This window comes from Pholcus phalangioides, unplaced genomic scaffold, assembly GCF_987345545.1.
Source record: "Pholcus phalangioides strain wild (caught in Gottingen) unplaced genomic scaffold, Ppha-v1.0 ptg000010l_1, whole genome shotgun sequence".
NCBI classification, from domain to species: Eukaryota; Metazoa; Arthropoda; class Arachnida; order Araneae; family Pholcidae; genus Pholcus; species Pholcus phalangioides.
Window position 1 is genome coordinate 30,595,047 of NW_028301603.1, and position 19,009 is coordinate 30,614,055.

A 19,009-nucleotide genomic window follows, 5' to 3' on the forward strand; every position below is an offset into this window, starting at 1 on the left:
ATCACGCGGAACCCCCTAAAAGCTACGCGCTTTTTTCCGGTTCCGCGGAACACCAGTTGGAAATCCCTGCTCTAATTGGCAATGTTCGCTGCCAAAGGGGTTTATCTACCGGGAAAGCAGGGGGTGACGGGTGGCAATTTCAGGACGGGGGGGGGGCAATTTAAAGAATGAGTGGTCAGCAAAATTTCACTATAACAGGGCAAGAAAGACAAAACTTGTATATAGTCCACAGGCGACAAAAATATTAATCCACCTATGACTGTCGAGTGGGGGACTAGGACAGTGAGTGACCAAAAGAATGATCAAGAGATTTTGCAAGCATGTAAATGAATAAAAAAGTGACCTAAAGAGTTTGTAAGTATGTGCGGGAAAGAAATCAATGACGTAAAGTGTTTGCAAGCATGTGAATGACCAAAAGAGTGACCTGAAAAGTTTGCAACATATGAACGACCAAGAAAGTGTGACAAAGAAAATTTGCAAGCATGTGAATGACCCAAAGAGTGACCAAAAATGTTTGCAATTATGTGAGTGACCTAAAGAATCAGAGATAAAAATAAATGTATAAAAAAGTGTGAAAAATAGAAGTAATAAGTACAAAAAAGAGATAAAAATAATACATGACCAAAAGAGTTTGTAATCACGTGAATGGCCTAAAGAGTGACTAAGAAAGTTTGCAATCATGTGGCATGACAAAAAGAGTGACTAAGAAAGTTTGCAATCATGTGGCATGACAAAAAGAGTGACTAAGAAAGTTTGCAATCATGTGGCATGACAAAAAGAGTGACTAAGAAAGTTTGCAATCAAGTGGCATGACAAAAAGAGTGACTAAGAAAGTTTGCAATCATGTGGCATGACAAAAAGAGTGACTAAGAAAGTTTGCAATCATGTGGCATGACAAAAAGAGTGACTAAGAAAGTTTGCAATCATGTGGCATGACAAAAAGAGTGACTAAGAAAGTTTGCAATCATGTGGCATGACAAAAAGAGTGACTAAGAAAGTTTGCAATCATGTGGCATGACAAAAAGAGTGACTTAGAAACGGAAGCGTATTTAAGGAGTTCTGAGGCTATGCGGCCTTTAGACAAAGGTGGCAAATTTGAGGAAGTCAAGAAAATTTGACAAGAGAAGAGCGTAAGAATTCAGCCCTCACACGGCAAAACAATGCATCCGCCCCGGTCGCTGATCTACGCCATTTAAATCCGCCAATTCACTACAACGGCCAAGGTGACATGACGAACACTTTGTTCAATTAAAGATCAAGCGGAATGGCTTTTTAATGTTTGCACGATCTACTTATAGTCAGAAATAGCAACACTCACAAGGAGGCTTTGGATTCACGGGAGATTAACCCGTTAGGCGACGACCGACGACGCATTGTGGCGCTCGTTATTGCGCTCTCGGCCGAAAAGGAGCAGAAAGCATCGCACCGACTGCTGTAATCGAGCGTGAGAGATTATCCTGGCTGCCGTTTTCCCATTACAACGGCAGACTCATTAGTGTTTTGTGGCAAAATGGGAGTGAGGGAACAAGATATGACTTTGCCCTTATCACGTGAGTCTTTGAATTAACGAGTTTTAACTCTAATTAACATTTATGTCTCTCTCTCTGTCTCTCTCCTGTTCTCTCCGTTTCTCCGAATCTCGATTACGGTGGTTAAAGGCCAAGAGTTCATTGCCATGTTATACTCTTTCACCACTGTTTTTCTTGTGTTCGGTACGTCACACACGAACTGAAAACATTAGGCAAAGTACATAGCGATAATGATTTTGTTTTTACCATAATCGTAAAAGTCGCGCTTGGAATTTAACCCATGCACAGGTTATTTCGAAGGATCGTTGTAACTTTAAAATTTCGTTTATTGTAAACGAAAAAAGTAATTGTGGTTTTCATGAACGGGATCAGATGGAAATCGAGTTGAAAAAGTCAACGCTACATGTAGCGCTGAGATGCAGATTTATTCAGATCAGGCCGTCAATAATTTGAATGGGTGCACGTGCACACTTCATTCGGTGCATTCACATGTTAAATACAGTAAAACCTCGGTAAGTCGTCATCCTAATAAGTCGTCATTTCCGTCCGGTCTCGTCTGACTTCCATAGATAGCAGCAATGTTATCAAACCCTCGGTTACTCGTCGCTAATTATTTCGGTTAACTTATCACTATGGAATAGTTTGAGAGCGAGGAATAGGTGATTTCGATGACTTTCTTTGAAGAGAAAGCTTGATAACAACACTGCTATGTGTTCGAAAGTGACCATAAAAATGTATATATTAAAACGAAACAGTTCACAGAAAGCAACAACGAGGAAGTTCATTTCTCGGCTAAAAATACTTGAAGGGAGGAAAAAGTTCTTGAACGGACTGTTCGAGGGGACCTAATTCCTGTATGCCCCTCCCATTAATACGGGGCTTCAAATTTAAACAAATCATTTTGTTCATAAGCCCAGACATATTTTCCCCCCAGTTGGGAAGGCTATCTAATGTCCGTTGTTTTGACCTGCCCAGGTACCCTCTCCAAGTCAAAATGTTGTCCTGCGTTCTAGATTACTCCATATTTGTGTGCGTGGGCGTGTACCACGAACTAGTGATAAAAAATTCAAATCACAAAAAATTAAATCTGTCGTGTACATATAAAATTAATGTACATTAAATTCAGTTGTAGAGAAAAGGGGAATCAAAGCGATAGGGAGTTGCTCCAGAGCAACTTAAACTGGATTGCAGCATGGACAAACGAATGGAGCAGGATGTTTAGGGGCCATTGAAATATTATGTAAGCAGATTTCCAGTCATTTTTGACCCCCCCTTCTTGTCAGCAAAAGCCAGCAAAACACGGACCCCCCCCCCCCCCCCGCCGTCAGCGAAATTTCGTCAACAGCTTAGAATATTTCATATCTTCAAAAAGGGGACTGTTTCATTTTAATATTCGGATGTTTATCATCCGAATGATACAATACATGCAGAATATATACAACACTTCCACTGTTACGGGAAACGAGGAAACAAAGCCTCCGTCCATAGTGCTGAGCAGTTTTGCTTCTCTTTCCCTTTTCTTTTTACAAAATATGCAATATATACAATGTATATGCAATATATAATCTACTAGCTCTTATTGATGCGCCCGATTGGCTCAGTGATAAGATACTCGTCTTCCACTATGAAGGTTGCCGTCAAGGTCCACACGTTTAAATCCGGGCAAAGAGCATCAGAAGTAAGTTCTTCGCATACCGGACCTGGGCGGCAACCGATAGATGGCACCTTCATTTCCCATCCAACTCTACTGGTTGGCAATCGCCTGTGTGGCGATATATCACGGGAGTAGGTGTACGGTAAAGTAGCTCGCAAATATGATAAATCGTCATTTAAACCACTTGAATTCACTGTAAATTTTGCTCAAACTTCAGTCCATGATTGATGGATTTGATCCGTAATGTTGGATATGTTTGAAATTGTTGATAAATTAATAAACCTAGCATTTACAATGCTGATAATAATTTACGCGATTTTAGATTAATAACACTTATTTTCATTTAATATAATTTTTTTTATGGAAAAATATGTGTAGAGCACCCATATCTACTTTACCGCACGCCAACTCCGGTCATATATCGCCATACGTCAATTTCCAACCAGAGGAGTTGGGTGGGAAATGAAGGCTCCATCCATCAGTGGTCGTCCTAGGTGGTAAAGAACTTGCTTCTGATGTTCTATGCCCGGATTCGGGCCCATGGACCTTGATGGTAGCCTCGATAGTGGAAGACGAGCACCTTGCCACGACACCACTTCGGCGCTAGTATGTATAACGCACCCATCACGTACGGGAGAAACTCATAAAGGGGTTGAGCTTGGGTAATATTTCTCTCATATTTATCATACCTACCAACTTCATCCAAGAATTACGTGTAATCACCGGTAAAAAGTGATGAATGTAAGAAAATTTATCAAGCTTCCGGAAACTATTGGTAATTATGCATTATTACTGATTTTTCATATATACATTTACTATAACATATATACTGTATATCGCTGAGATGCATTATAAGATGCGGATATATGTAAATCGGGCAGCCAATGATTTTTGATGGATGCACTTGAATTTTCCATTCGATGTGAGTAGACTTAATTAGACGCGAGTTAATTAGTGATTTTTATTAAATTGATAGTTGGTACATCTATCGTTAACTTTTAAAATTAATTTTTATTTCTCAAAATTGAATCAAATTTTTCTTTTGATTTCGTTTATGCAAATTATTACTTTTCTTTATTATCATTTGTTGTTTTCTTTTTGTTCTTTTAAAAGCGATGAAAAATTTTTTGAAGCATTTTGTGATATATTAATGAAAAATTAATAGCCTTGCAGCACTCAGATTTCGGCAATATGTCGTATTAATGATAAACTGGAAACACGAAAAAGCCAAATTTAATACAGCTTCAGCTGGTGATCATTGTGCAGACTGCGCGGGAAAGGAACTTCTTATCCCGCGATATCATTGGGTGATATCTATGGGGTGACTCTGTTGCATCTCCGAAGGGTATATGGGAAAAAAAAAGGAAACCCTTTTTGAGCAAGGTGCTCAAACTCTTAGTGTAGCTTTGCCTTTGAGTACTTACTGGTAGGGTGAGACGGGCATAATCAGCACCTCCTAGGACCGTATTCACCGACATGGTTTAAACTGTAGTCACAATTTTTGGATAAGAGATCAACATAGATTGGTTAAAACCCTGAATTTAACCAATCCGTGTCGATCTCTTACCAAAAAATTGTGACTATAATTTAAACAATGTCGGCGAATTGTCGGCAGTCATTGTCTCTAGTCAATGACTGCCAATTTTTTTCCAAGTGCAAGACGGGCCCCCACACCACGCGTGATCAGTATTTCAGGGGGGGGGGGGTATTAAATTAATACACCAGATTTTTCCTTCCCACCTACACACAAATCAATTACGACACTTACAGCTTTCCATCATACAAGAAAATTCTTTTCACGAGTAGTAGTTTCTTTGCTTGTTCCGTAAATCATCGCAGCTTGTTTTTCTGGCCCACATCGTATAGGAGCGTAGACGGTACAGAGGTGGGGGAGAGGGTAGCGATACGCCACTCCCGAAATTAGAATAGGTGGTAGGGCGAGAGTAGATAATCCCCCCCCCCTATCACCATGCAAACCCTCGGAAAAAAAACCACATCTTCCCCCGTTTGAAGAGCGTGTGTCCGCTTAAGTACGGGTGTCCAGAAAATCACTTAAGGACAACGCAAGTGACTTGCTACTGAGTGAACACAAAACAGTTTAGCCGATCCTCCATCCCCCTCCCCCATAAGTGAGACAGGACGAGAGGGGGCAGTCTGTAGAAGTCTGATGGCCGTATTCACCAACACAGTTTAAACTACAATCGCAGGTTAAAGGATTAGAGATCGACGCGGATTGGTTAAAATCCTCAATTTAACCAATCCGTTTCAATCTTCAATCCTTTCACGTGCGAATGGAGTTCAAACTGTGTTGGTGAATACGGCTGTGAGAGGTCTACTAGCGAAGAAGAGCTCTATAGAGGACTTATATCAATGAGGGGGATATGTTAATTCAGGTGCCCACTAACTAGAAAAAGGTTTTTCTCATTTTGGGCATTCCCAGTATATGACATTAAGAATATATCATTATTTTATGAAGGGTGGTTGGTGATGTAAGCATCATTCAAACCCCCGCTTCATCAAAAGTCGGCAAATCCCAAACCCCCCCCCCCTTCCCCATAATCGATGCTGACGTAATACTTCAATGACTTTCTTATTCACTCCTTAAGAGATTCCATACAAATTAATTCCATTTAAAAAAAAAATGGGTAAAAGCATCATCGAATTATTTAATTTTCAGAATATTCATGTAAATCATGGAAATTGCTACATTAATATATGAAAAAAAAAATTTAATACAGAAATTGAGAAAAAAAAAAAACCACATTTTTATTTTGTTAGTGAAAAAATTCTAGAAATGTTGAATATTTAATTTTTTTTTTCAAATTTCTTTCCGTTTCAATCCCTCCGAAGAAAAAAAGAAAAACTCGGTGTAGAAAAAAATGCATGTAAATACAAGTCCATGTGTATAATTCCCCTCTCCCCGTGATCGAATATATCTAGAGTTGATTAAAACCATCTGTAAAATAAATTGAGTTTGTTCAGTCGTAACTTCTTCGGCCTCCGATCCTTTTGCAATTACGATACGAATAAGATCGGGACAGAAAAAAAAAAATCGTATTATCTGTGAAGCGTATTTCTGTATTTAATGCGTATTTATATATATATATATATAAAATACGTACATATACGTTGAAAAAAGAAATAATTAATTTCCGTTAATGAACATTCCATAAGAAATAATTAATGAGATTGTGAAAGAGTGCGTTGCGCAAAAATATATTTTTTTTTTTGGTTTTTTTTAAATAAATTGCCATCTTATCGATCCGGCCCTAATCAGTTATCTTTTCATGTTGTTATATACTGTAATTTTATTTCATTTTTGTTATATTATTGATTGTTTTTTTTAATCATTTCTTATTATTACTATGAATTTTTTCGTTGACTTTTGATACGCATATCTTATTACGGTAAATACCCGAAGGACTTGAAAGGTTTTTGAACTAATGTTATAATTAGGGCTCGGATTTTTATGACCTAAAAATCTATAGAATATTTCCTTAAAATTCAAAAATATGACTTTATAATTTACAACGGTAGAAGTGTTCAATCATTATACTTCACTCACAACATGTAACATATAACGGCAACACTAAATATATATTCACACAATTCATGTGTACACACTCAGACTGTTAGCAACTCGCACTTCCAGCACAACTCACTCGGTAATAAATTGCCCATGGTGATAAGCCTTGTGCACGGTTTGATACAAATAAAGATCTTAACTACATGAGTATGAAAAATGGTTAACACAAAAAAAATGCAGTTGTGTAGAGTAGCGTCACATCTCCATAAAATAAGTAGATAATTTATGGAGATGAAGCTACTATATACAACTGAATTGTAGTTGTATTTGCAGCGTCATCTCCATAAAAATAAGTAGATAATTTATACTGAACGTATACAGTGGAACTTCGGTTAACGAGCTTAATTCGTTCCGCGAACGTGCTAGTTATACGAATCGCTCGTTATTGGAATCAAACCCCGAAGGATATAATGGAAACGCGGATTATTCGTTCCACACACAATTATTCATTCACATAAAAATTAGTACTAAGAAAGGCATTTAATCAATAATACAATGTAATAATAATAATAATATCTATATATACACATAATACAATGAAATGCATATATTGGACGAGCCAATGAATTTTCAGAGATATTGAACTTGGCCCGCGCCTATCCTGGGCTAGAAATCAGTGAACTTTCCTCTTGCGGGGAGGGTGTCTCAACATCATGGGTCCTCGGGGGAAAGTGCAGGGTCGTCTTAAGAGCCCCATCGGCTTACCTCCCCACTCTTGCATGCAGTAATTTTTCTAAGGCGCCGCACTTGGATAGAAATGCCTGTCTATTTTCAAACCCTTTTCAAACTTGTGGCCCCGGGTTGTTCCAGGATGGGGCCCACGTATTAAGACGGCACTGACAAAGTGTTCTGGGGTCACCCGTACTTGGCTGGAGACAAGTAATAGCTTACATGTCAATTACATCGAGAAATTGTAGTACCAGATCTCATCATGTCCCCCTCTGTAGATATGAGGGCCTGGGCTCACGGATTTAGATGGTCCTGGTTCCATGCTGTGCTCGATTCAGAAAAAGTGTTAACTTTTCTCCCTCCCACCCACACGCATAATTCACTTGAAATCTATCACCCCTCTCTCTCTGAGGGCCCCTGTTCAGCACTTGTCGTGGTTCCCCCTCATCTGATTTTCACCTGTGGTCCCCCCCCCCCACAATATCCCAGAGACGCTAGAGGGCCATATGGCACCATGTTAAGAACCACTGCAATCTAACATGTTAATAACATAAATCATTGATCTGAAATATATGCTGTCACCTACCAAATAAAACTAATATGATTTTTCGATTGACATTAGTACCAGGTTTCCGATTGGTGAACTATATTGAAAAAATAATATAATATAGTTATCATAACATATCTTTATAAATAATAATATTTATTAAATTATCAAATTTTGACGGCTGATGCTTTTGTAAAGCCGTTCCTGGTTTACTTCTTATTTGACTTTACTGAACTCAAGGACAATGTTACTTGACAAAATTTACTAATAATATATTACTGCACACAAATATCAACTGAAAAATTTGTATAGTTAATTTGAAAATTCTTTATATATATTATAGTTTTTAAAATATTATTGATATGACACATTATTTTTTTTCATTACTTTATCACGACATTCAGAAGCCGGTCAGCAACTTCAATCGGATAATTATAACAGTTTTATTCGGTAGGGGTGACAGCAAAAGTTTCAGTGAAATGATTTTTCTGCGCATGTTATAGTATAATACTCCAGTAGTTCGCAACCTCATGCCATGTGGCCCTGGGATACTCCGAAAGGGGGCCACAAATGGAAAAGGAAGCCACGACAAGTGCTGAAGGGGGCCACACACAGGAAGAGAGGTGAAGAATTACAGCTTTCAAGTGAAATATGTACAGTATATATAATGTAACAATTCCGTGAACAAGCGTGCGATACTCTATAATGTACACAGATTTTAACTTATTGTAAACAACGAGAGAGAAAAGGACTATCTCGTGTTGAACGATTTTCGGACTCACTGTTGTTTTGCATTCTTATTCTTTTTGTGTGATTTTAAAAAGAACGTATCCAATGACATTTGCTTTTTGCCTCCTTTTTAGGATTTTTCGAAGATGGGACATTGCACTGTCGTTGAACAAATTTATTGCTTGCTTTACTGTGCTTCAATGTCATTGGTACTTTTCTATAGAATTTTACGCGGATTCCCACATTTCACACATCTCTCTAATCACATTTGAAAAGTGAGGGACTTCTCACTTCTCTCTTCCTCAGGAAAAGGTACCTTCAACATAAGCTCTTGCTGTTGCGTGCAATGGAGGCCCATCAGTTCGCCTATGGTCAAGTCCTGACCAAGCAGAATTTATATGAAAAACCAAGCGCACATACGCGCCATTACAATGCGACATCTAGTTTCGTATGATAGTCACACTCAATTTTTCCAGTGAGGCACGCTGACCGGACACTGTAGGGGAGAATATTACCTACAATTCCTCATTACGTGTGTGCACGAAAGCGAAAAATCATCAGCTTAGTTGTGAAAGCGTGACAATAAATAGACAAAGCGAAAACTTTTTGATCGTAATGCGAATCGTCGCTCGTTAATTGAATCAATTCCCCCCCCCCCAAAATTTTTGCTCGTAATGCGAATTGCTCGCTAATCGAACCACTCGTTAACCGAAGTTGCACCGTATAGTTAAAAATTTAATAATCAAAGCAAGCTTATTTCCAAAACGGGTGAGGCGGTTTAACAAAATGTCCGGGAAGCATATATGCAGTGGTGTGAAATTTACACTGTAAAAAGCCATATCCTTTATTTTCGGAATTTATGGTGATGAAAACGTGCTTCCAATTGGGAAAAGGTATCCGCATAACGTGCTTATTTCGGAGATATGTTTTTTTTTTTTTTCTACTAAGAGCCGGTTTTTGTTCTCGGGTAAAAAAATTAACTTTTCATACGGTTCTTGTTTTCTGTAACCTATAATTAAAAAGTATAACAATGTCTCTTTTGAACCCAACATAACAACATTTCCATGTTTCTAAGCGCAATATTCACTGAGTTATTGTGTGCTGATTGAAAGTTTAAGGGGACATCTTAAGAATGTAGAAAAAGTAGTTTTAATAAGCTGCGCAACACTGCAAAAGACTGTTTCGGAACTTCTTCGCGAGTTTAAAGGGTAACTTTTACGTATATATTGCCGTTTTTCTTTTTCCTCTCATTTGCAGCGGTTTTGGGATTCAAATATCCCGTCTAATACTGCACTTGCATGGAAAGGGTCCGACGTTTTCATTCTCAAAGTACTTTCTCTTAAGTACATTCATCTCACCCAGAAACACATTAAAAAATAGCGCTAGTGTGCAATTATTAAAACTGACAAATCAGCAAGCAACTAATAAAAATGACAACAATTTCTATATTGCAAAAATGCATATATATGTTACGGTAAAAGCCCGAAGACTGGTAACACCTAGGTTTTACCAAGTCGAGTTGGTAAAAGCCCAAAATACGCTTGAAAACGTTTACATTTCGGGCTTCTTCAAGCATTTCGGTAAAAGCTGACATTAAGTAACTTTCATAAAAATTAGTAAAAATGCGAATTTTCTAATTGTCATAAATTTGAAAGCTTGCCATTTACCAATCACAACGATCTTGATGCTAATTAAGATCATAATTAATTAACTAATTAGTCAATCAAATTCGTAAAAATTACTAAAATTGCGAATTTCTTAATTTTCATAAATTTGAAAACTTGTCATATATTAATCACAACGACCCCGATGCTAATTAAAATTCTAATTAATTAACTAATTAGTCGTTCAAATTCGACACATACACATTACACAAATACTGGACAAACAAAAAGGAATACAAAAGAAAAAAAAGGCGTATGCAAATATACACTATGTAGTACCCTATAAGAGGCACCAAGTTCTTCTGGGAAGCCGAAAAGTTGGCCACTCATCGCCTCTCACGCTTCTATAAAAAAACTTCTTTTTTCACTCTTTAACACATGTTTGTTACACACACAACACTGTTGTTTTATTATTATTTTCTTTTTTCCCTCCCCGCATAGTATTCAACAGAAAAGGAAAAAGATGATGAATACCAAGCGAGGAAGAAAAATAAAAACGGAAAATATTAATAAAACATACACTGGTGTAAGAAATTAAGAGAATTTGCAGACTTGGTCGATTATCTCTAGAACTACTGTACCGATTCTAATGAAATTTGATATGTACATACATTGATACAATACAAAACAAATAACCATTCAATAATTGTGTAATACACATGCATGATCGTGCGTAACACTCGTTGGAGTCAGAAGGTATGAAACAGCGGTGGCAGAATAAACAAAAAAATGGGTTAATAGGGGGTATGGTCCCCTCTTACAGATATACAGGTCTCGCACCGTGATTTCATACTTGAAATAAGGCAGTTTATCATTTCCTGTGGCAATTGGTCCCACTCGTTCAGCAACGCTGTCTTCATTCCCTGGATGGTTCCCGGAGGGGGGTTGAGAGTTGCAATTGCCCTCCCCAGAGCGTCCCAGACATGCTCTACAGGGTTAAGGTCTGGAGATCTGGTTGGGCAATCCATCCGGCGAATATCCTCTCTCTCTAGAAAGTCGTCGAGCAGAAGAGCTCTATGTGGCTTCGCGTTATCGTCCATTAAAATGAACTTCGGGCCAACTGCACCCCTGCAAAGGCAAACATAGGGCTCCAAGACCTCATCCCTATACCGCACACCAGTCACGGTGCCTCTTTCATAGACATGGAGAGGTGTGCGGCCATCCAACATGATGCCTGCCCAGACCATTAAACCTTCTCCGCCATAATTGTCGATTTCGCGGACATTTGAGGGCAGGTAGCGTGTCCCTGGTTCTCTCCATATGAACGTACGGCGAGAATCGGTGCTTAGACTGAACCGGGGCTCATCAGTGAAGACAACGGTCGCCTATTGATCCATACTCCAATCTCTATGCTCTCTGCACCATGTTAAACTGTCCGTAGAAGTGAGCGGGACGCAAACAGCAGGTCTTCTTGCAAACAAACCTCTCTCATGAAGTCTTTTGGAAACAGTCACCCTTGATACACGGGTTCCTGTGGCTGCATACAAGTCACGAGAGAGAGCTGAGAAGCTGTAGCACTCCTGTTAACGCTTCGCTATAATCGACAAATGGCGATCTTCTCTGGCCGTCGTGGCTCTTGGACGACCTTGCCCAGGCTTTCACTCGATGGATCCGGTATCCTGGAACTGTTTCCATAAGTTACACACGACGCTGGGCGTTAAATTGAACTCTCTACAAATCTGGACTTGAGATTGGCCTGCTTCTAGCCTCCCCACAATTCGCCACCTCATTCCATCATCTAAACGTTGGTGGTTACTCATTTTTACTGTTACAATTTGAAATTAACCGATTGCTGCAAAATAACACCAAGAAATTCGCCGAGGAGTGCTAGCGAACGAAATGCGTCTTAAATTACGCGCGCTTTTCTCTACTGGCTCCGCCTATACACACGTGTACGCTTACGTATTTGACGTACAAGATTTGCATTTTTGTCTAGAAGCAGTGGTTTTACATTCAGTTCAGTTCTTTTCATGAAATTCGATAAAATATGCAAATTCTCTTTATTTATTTCACCAGTGTATATTGTTTACAATTTTTGTTGGTTGCATTTTTAATTGGGTCGCTATATTTTTGAAATATATGACATCCATATTTTTATGGGCATCTTTTTCTCAACCACCTCGTTGGGCATTTTGCCTGTTGTGGCGTTGTATTTGTATGTTCTCTGTGCCATACCTGATCATTTGTTGTTTGAATGGCATAAATCTAGGGTTTCGGGATTTTAAAATTCATTCCTGCCCTCTATTGGCGTTCAAAATATTATTAACTTTTTTTTTGAGTGACCTGTAATAATTCCGAAGGTTTTTTTATATTTTTTTAAAATTTAAATGAGTAGAATCAGTGGCACGTTTTGAAGACTTCACCATGGGGACCCTTTCCTTGTTAGGAACATGGCTCAAGAGAGACGGGGGCAACAACTTCGCAACTGAGTGTTACAGGACGGAGGTAAACCTTATAGAAAATTGAATTTTGTATCTCATGACATGTAAAGCCCCTAGAAGAAAAAAGACCTATCCGTAAAAGGGGTATATTATGTGAATACATGTTGTTTTCTATGCAAGTATGTCCCTGTATTTAATGATTCAAAAGGAGACTTTATACACTCTGTTATGCTCATCTTTTTCTTATAACGATTCTTTAATTTTTTTTTATTCATTTATCAATATTCTCGGTTCAAGAGAAAGTTAAGCAGTACTAACCTCCTTCACGTACAAGCTGCTGGTGATAAATTTGAATGATTATACGTTTATTATTAGACGTATAGGCGATAAATATGGTAGCCTTGTTCGCACGTTAAAAAATTAAGAAAGGGAAAGAAAGAAAATAAAGCGATAAAGGTGGGGAGGAACAGTACAGACAGTAGATAAGAAAGTTACAGAGATATAAGAGATGTACAGTACTCTCCTTGCCTCTTCGCCCTCACCTACGTGTTATCTTTCTCACTTTTATGCACAGTATATAATAGAAGGATTAGTTCCGAGAAATGGGGGCTGGGTTGCTGAGGAGAACGGAGGGGGGGGGGGGAAACGCACAAATAAATTTGTTTCATATGGTTACAATAAGCTTCGCGTTGAAGAAAAGAGAGGTTGAAGAAACAGTCAGCTGGACTGAATATATTCCACTGGCATTTGGACACAATATTACGTCCATGACAGCATACGGAGTAAATTATACCTGTACGTTTCAAACCGAGTCTCTAAGTTTTGTTAAATTTATAAAAAATAATCCTTTATTACTGATTTCATTGAGTCGTTTTCATCCTAATCTTGCTCATCAATGTTGTTTTTCATTCTATCCGTAGAACCACACCGGAATCAGCCGCCTAGGGTGATCCGCCGCTCGGAACGGGTCGTCGTCCAGCTGAATCAGAGAGCCGTGCTTTCGTGCATCGCCCAGGGTTATCCTCGACCCACTTACCGCTGGCTCAGGCAAGCTGGCCATCGTCTGACTGTGCTTGATTACGGGGTCCGAGTTCGACAAGAGGGCGGGGTCCTGATCTTCCTGAAGACGGTCCCTTCGGACAGGGGCAAATATACGTGCCTCGTCAGCAACAGCGTCGGCGAGGACAGGGCGGAGACTGAACTCATACTTATAGGTACGTAACAAAAGATTATCGGATTAACAGCAATTCCTCGACTAACAGAAATCTGAACTTATGAGCAAGAATACCGTAGCTACTTCGAAGATATTTTCGGGAAAAGTCTAGAACACGGATCTTCAACGCCTGTCCCGCGGGCCAAATGTGGTCCTTGGAGATCCTGGCCCGCTGACCATTCTTAGGAAATAGGAAGAAAAAACATTAAAAGACAATTAAATAAATAAAAAAATGCCTACAAAAATGCTCAATGAACCCCTGGGTGGAAAAATAAATTTGGAAATTAGTGACAGAGAAAAATAAGTTTCAGAATCGCTAACAGAAATAATTTAATAATTTATAACATTCGGAATATTGCGGAAAGAAATAATTTGAGAATTACTGAAACAGTAAAATTCTAGAGTTACTGATACGAATAGTTTCAGAATTAGTGACAGAAATAGTTTCGGAATTAGTGACAGAAATAGTTTCGGAATTAGTGACAGAAATAGTTTCGGAATTAGTGACAGAAATAGTTTCGGAATTAGTGACAGAAATAGTTTCGGAATTAGTGACAGAAATAGTTTCGGAATTAGTGACAGAAATAGTTTCGGAATTAAGTGATAGAAATAATTCCAGAATTAATGAAACAAATAATTCCAGAATTAATGAAACAAATAATTCCAGAATTAATGAAACAAATAATTCCAGAATTAATGAAACAAATAATTCCAGAATTAATGAAACAAATAATTCCAGAATTAATGAAACAAATAATTCCAGAATTAATGAAACAAATAATTCCGGAACAAATAAAAATCTTCAATCATTTGGGGCATTCTGTTTTCACCGTTAAAGACCCCACTGCACATTTTATTAACCCTTTTTAGGTCTATAAAATGATAATATCCCACGATTAAAAACTAAAATAATAATTGAAATTATATATATATAATAATTAATAATTGAATCTGTGGATTTTCTTCTTACAATTATAAATACCGCAACCTGACTTGGTGTGATGAGCCTTGGGTTTGCGTGGGTCCAAGTTCGAATTTGGCCCATAGTGCCTGAAAGGTTGACACAACCGGTAACTTGACATTATTTACCCTGGTATTTCAAAGTCGCGCTTTAGTTAAAAACTATTAGACGTTTTGCCAGTGTCGTCACGCACCTGATCCTAGACCCACGCCCATTGAGCCAAGGCAGAAACAGCAACTCCAAAGGGGATGAGGCAGCCCTTACCACATAGCCCTGAGTATACGTGAATTCCACTTTACATCTGGGTATACTGAACATTTTCTGAAGTGCAGGAGTGGCTATAATAGTAAACGAATAACAGAATCAAGGAGAAGGTTGTTATTAGTTTCAGGTGCGTACGTAATTAGGAATACTTCAACCATACTTTTCTTGGAAGAGAAAAAAAAAATACCTCGATAATAAGGGGAGAAACAATTTCTCCATCACCAAAACCTCAAAAGATTGTTCAATGTGCCCATTATTTTTCGTCTCCACTCAAAGAGCGTTATCACATAAGATGCGGAAGCTTGTCCCTCTTTATCCCGCTTATCCGTTTAGTAGGGTTTCCATCAAGTTTAACAGCACTTAACAAAACCACACACTTGTGTCTTCTTTTTTTCCCTTACTTTGGAAACAAATTAAAATATATTGGATGAGAGGGTCTGTGTACGCGTAGACAAAAAAAAAAATTCACCTCATTATACTTCAAAATAATTTTTTTTTCTTCAATAATAAAAATTCTCTCCCAAAAAAAGAGGAAATTTCTTAATCTTGAAGGTGTTTACCTCAAAGACCTTCGAGAATTAAATTCTTTTATCCTGGAAGAAAGACACTGTGTAGAAAGGAGGGCAAAAAAAATTCTTGATGGAATTTTTAAAGTTTTTTTTTTTTTTTTTGTTAAATTAAGTTTTCCATGAAGAATATTTTTTTCCCAAAGAATTTCAATAAAAAAATTACCGTATAAGTATTAATATTACCAACCTCTACTTTCCGAATCATGGCCCTCCACGTGAGCGCGGCTCCTAGAGATGAGAATTTCGATGTATAGGGATTTATGTGTACTACCGCTATCCCCCCGACTGATGTTCTCACACATCCTTCAGCAAGTGAAAATTACAAAATATTTGAGGTATCGTGATTTATGCAGACCCCACCGCTCTCCCCGACTTATGTTCGCACATTCTTCAGCCGGCCTCACATCCTAGAATTCTGATTTATGGGGATCAGTACAACTATACTAGTGCTACGTCTTGACGCATGGCCCCACATCCTCGAGCATGGTTCCTAGAGATCAGAATTTTGATGTGTATGGATTTAAGTGTACTACCGCTATCCCCCGACTGATGTTCTCACACATCCTTCAGCAAGTGAAAATTACAAAATATTTAATGTATCGTGATTTATGCAGACCCCACCGCTCTCCCCAACTCATGTTCCCACATTCTTCAGCCGGTCTCGCAATCTAGAATTTTGATTTATAGGGATTAGTCCAACTATACTAGTGCTACTCCCCTTGACGCATGGCTCCACATCCTCGAGCATGGTTCCAAGAGATCAGAATTTTGATGGATAGGGATTTATGTGCACTACCGCTATCCCCCGACTGATGTTCTCACACATCCTTCAGCAAGTGAAAATTACAAAATATTTAATGTATCGTGATTTATGCGGACCACCGCACTCCCCGACTCATGTTCCCCCATTCTTCAACCGGTCTCACATCCTAGAATTTAGGATTAGTCTAACTATACTAGTGCTACTCCCCTTGAGGCATGGCCTCACATCCTCGAGCATGGCGCCAAGGGATCAGAATTTTGATGTATAGGGATTTATGTGTAGTACACATAAATCTCCCGATTCATAGTCATATATCCTTTAGCAAGTGAAAATTGTAAAATGTTTATCGTGATTTATGCAGAGCCCCGATACTCTCCGACACCTATGGTCCCACATTCTTCAACCGGTCTCATGGACTAGAATTTTGATGTACAAGGATTAATCCAACTATACTAGTGCTACTCCTTGACTCATGGCCCCCACATCCTTGAGCAGGGCTCTTACAGAGAGATCAGAATTTTGACGTACAGGGATCTATGCGTGCTACCGCTATTCCACGACTGACGACCCCAGATATTTTACTAAATGAAAATTACAAAATTTTAACGTATAGTGATTTATATGAACCACCACTACTCCCAACTCATGCTCCCACATCTGTGAGCCGGTCTCATAGACCAGGATTTCTGACTTACAGGGATAAATCCAATTACACTAATGCTACTCTCGACTCATGGCTCCCACATCCTTTAACAGGCTAAATAACAATAATTTTTTTGTATTTTGATTTATGCTTACCACCGCTACTTCCTGACTCACGGCCTCACACCTGTTTGCAGGCAAAAATTAACACCATTTTTTTATGTATAGTATCACAAGGTGATTCAGAAAAGATGGGGGAAAACTTTAAGAGGTCATAGCACACACCCATACAAACAATTGTCATCAAAGAATGCATTGTCTAATATGAAACGCAAATGCGCTAGCTCGTTTCGAAACGACCGCTCCGCAAACGTTGAAACGGCATTCCTGTTGAAATTTATCGGAAGAAAAAAAACACCAGGCATATGCAAATGTAAACTGGGAAAAAGAAGAAGCCGTATGCAAATCTGCATCACAGTGAATAAAAGGCGTGGATGCTAGCCCTGTGAAGTTATTCCAGCGAGCAACCGTTCTAACAGTTATAATGTACGGGATAATGACGCACTAGTAATACTCAAAAAGCGGACATTTCACAGGGTGTGAAATGCATGTCTGCATACGGTTTCTTCTTCTTCCCCAGGGTTGCATGCATGGTGTGTTCTTTTTCTCCTGGTAAATATCAACAGGAATGCCGTTTTAACGTTTGCGGAGCGGCCGTTTCGAAACGCGCGTTTGTTTTTCATGTTAGACCATGCATTCTCTGATAACAGTTGTTTGTATTGGTGTGTACCATCGCGTCTTCATTATAAAAAGGTTTTTCCATCTTTTCTGAATCACCCTGCATATACAAAATGCTACCAACAAATTCCACAACTCGATTTATGGCTTCCTGCCGTGACTCTGAGATTCATGTGGCCCACATCCTTGATCAAATAATTTTTGATGTAAAGTGATTTATAAATACTACCATTACTGTCTGACTAATGCTCCCCTCACACCCTTGAGCAGGCCTTGCAGAGCAGAAGTTTGAACGTACAATGACTATTATTCCCCCTCCCCCTACACACACATCCTTCAATAGGGCTCCCAGACCGAAATTTTTGACTCATAGTGGTTTTATCCATCCATACTACCACTGCTCCCCGACTCATGACATCCCGTTAGTAAACATCCATGCCCGTACGGGGATTCAAACCCAGACCTGATGCACAGCCAGAGGCTAGCACGCTTACCACTCAACCGTCAGGTGGCTAGTGGAACAAACGGTACGTTTCGGGCAATGGAGTGGTCGTGCGTGAGACAAATGTGGGTTTTCGGTACCCCAAAATCGCCAACTGCGTCTGTTAACGACACCATCCAGATGAAAATGCGCCTCGTCTGTAAACCATATTCGAGCGACATCGAAACCAGAACCATCAGTCATGTTGAGCCTCTCGTTGCCGTTCAGCTCGAACTGGTATGGTGCGTGCAGGCATTGAATCTTGTACGGAAACATGTGTAATGTTTTCCGCAGGATTCTGTTCATGCTGGATGGCGCGATTCCGGATTCAGCTGCAAGTCTGCGGACAGATTCATTCGGATGACGCTCAATAACTGCAGCAAGTGTCATTGCATTTTCAGGTGTAACGACGGAGTGGGTGGGAGCCACATTTCCGACTAACGCATCGGCCACGTTGTCTACCTGTTGGAATTTTTGGAATAGCTCACGAATTGTTTTCTCATCTGGGCTTTTTGCGACTTGAAATTGCGTTTGAAAACTTCTTGTGGTAGGAAGGCTGTGATTTAATCAGTGGTAACACAATAAACACACGTTCCTCTATGGAATAAATCACTTCCGG

At 39.1% G+C, this 19,009-nt stretch overlaps 1 protein-coding gene across 1 annotated transcript in view; it reads left to right on the top strand.

Annotated features, from left to right (window-relative positions):
* LOC149081268 (cell adhesion molecule Dscam1-like) overlaps positions 1–19,009 on the top strand; it is a 265,918-nt gene that overhangs the window by 136,913 nt on the left and 109,996 nt on the right. Inside the window, exon 5 of the mRNA XM_089238109.1 lies at positions 13,680–13,973. Coding sequence (XP_089094235.1) covers positions 13,680–13,973 — 294 coding nt within the window. The remainder of the gene's footprint in view (positions 1–13,679; positions 13,974–19,009) is intronic.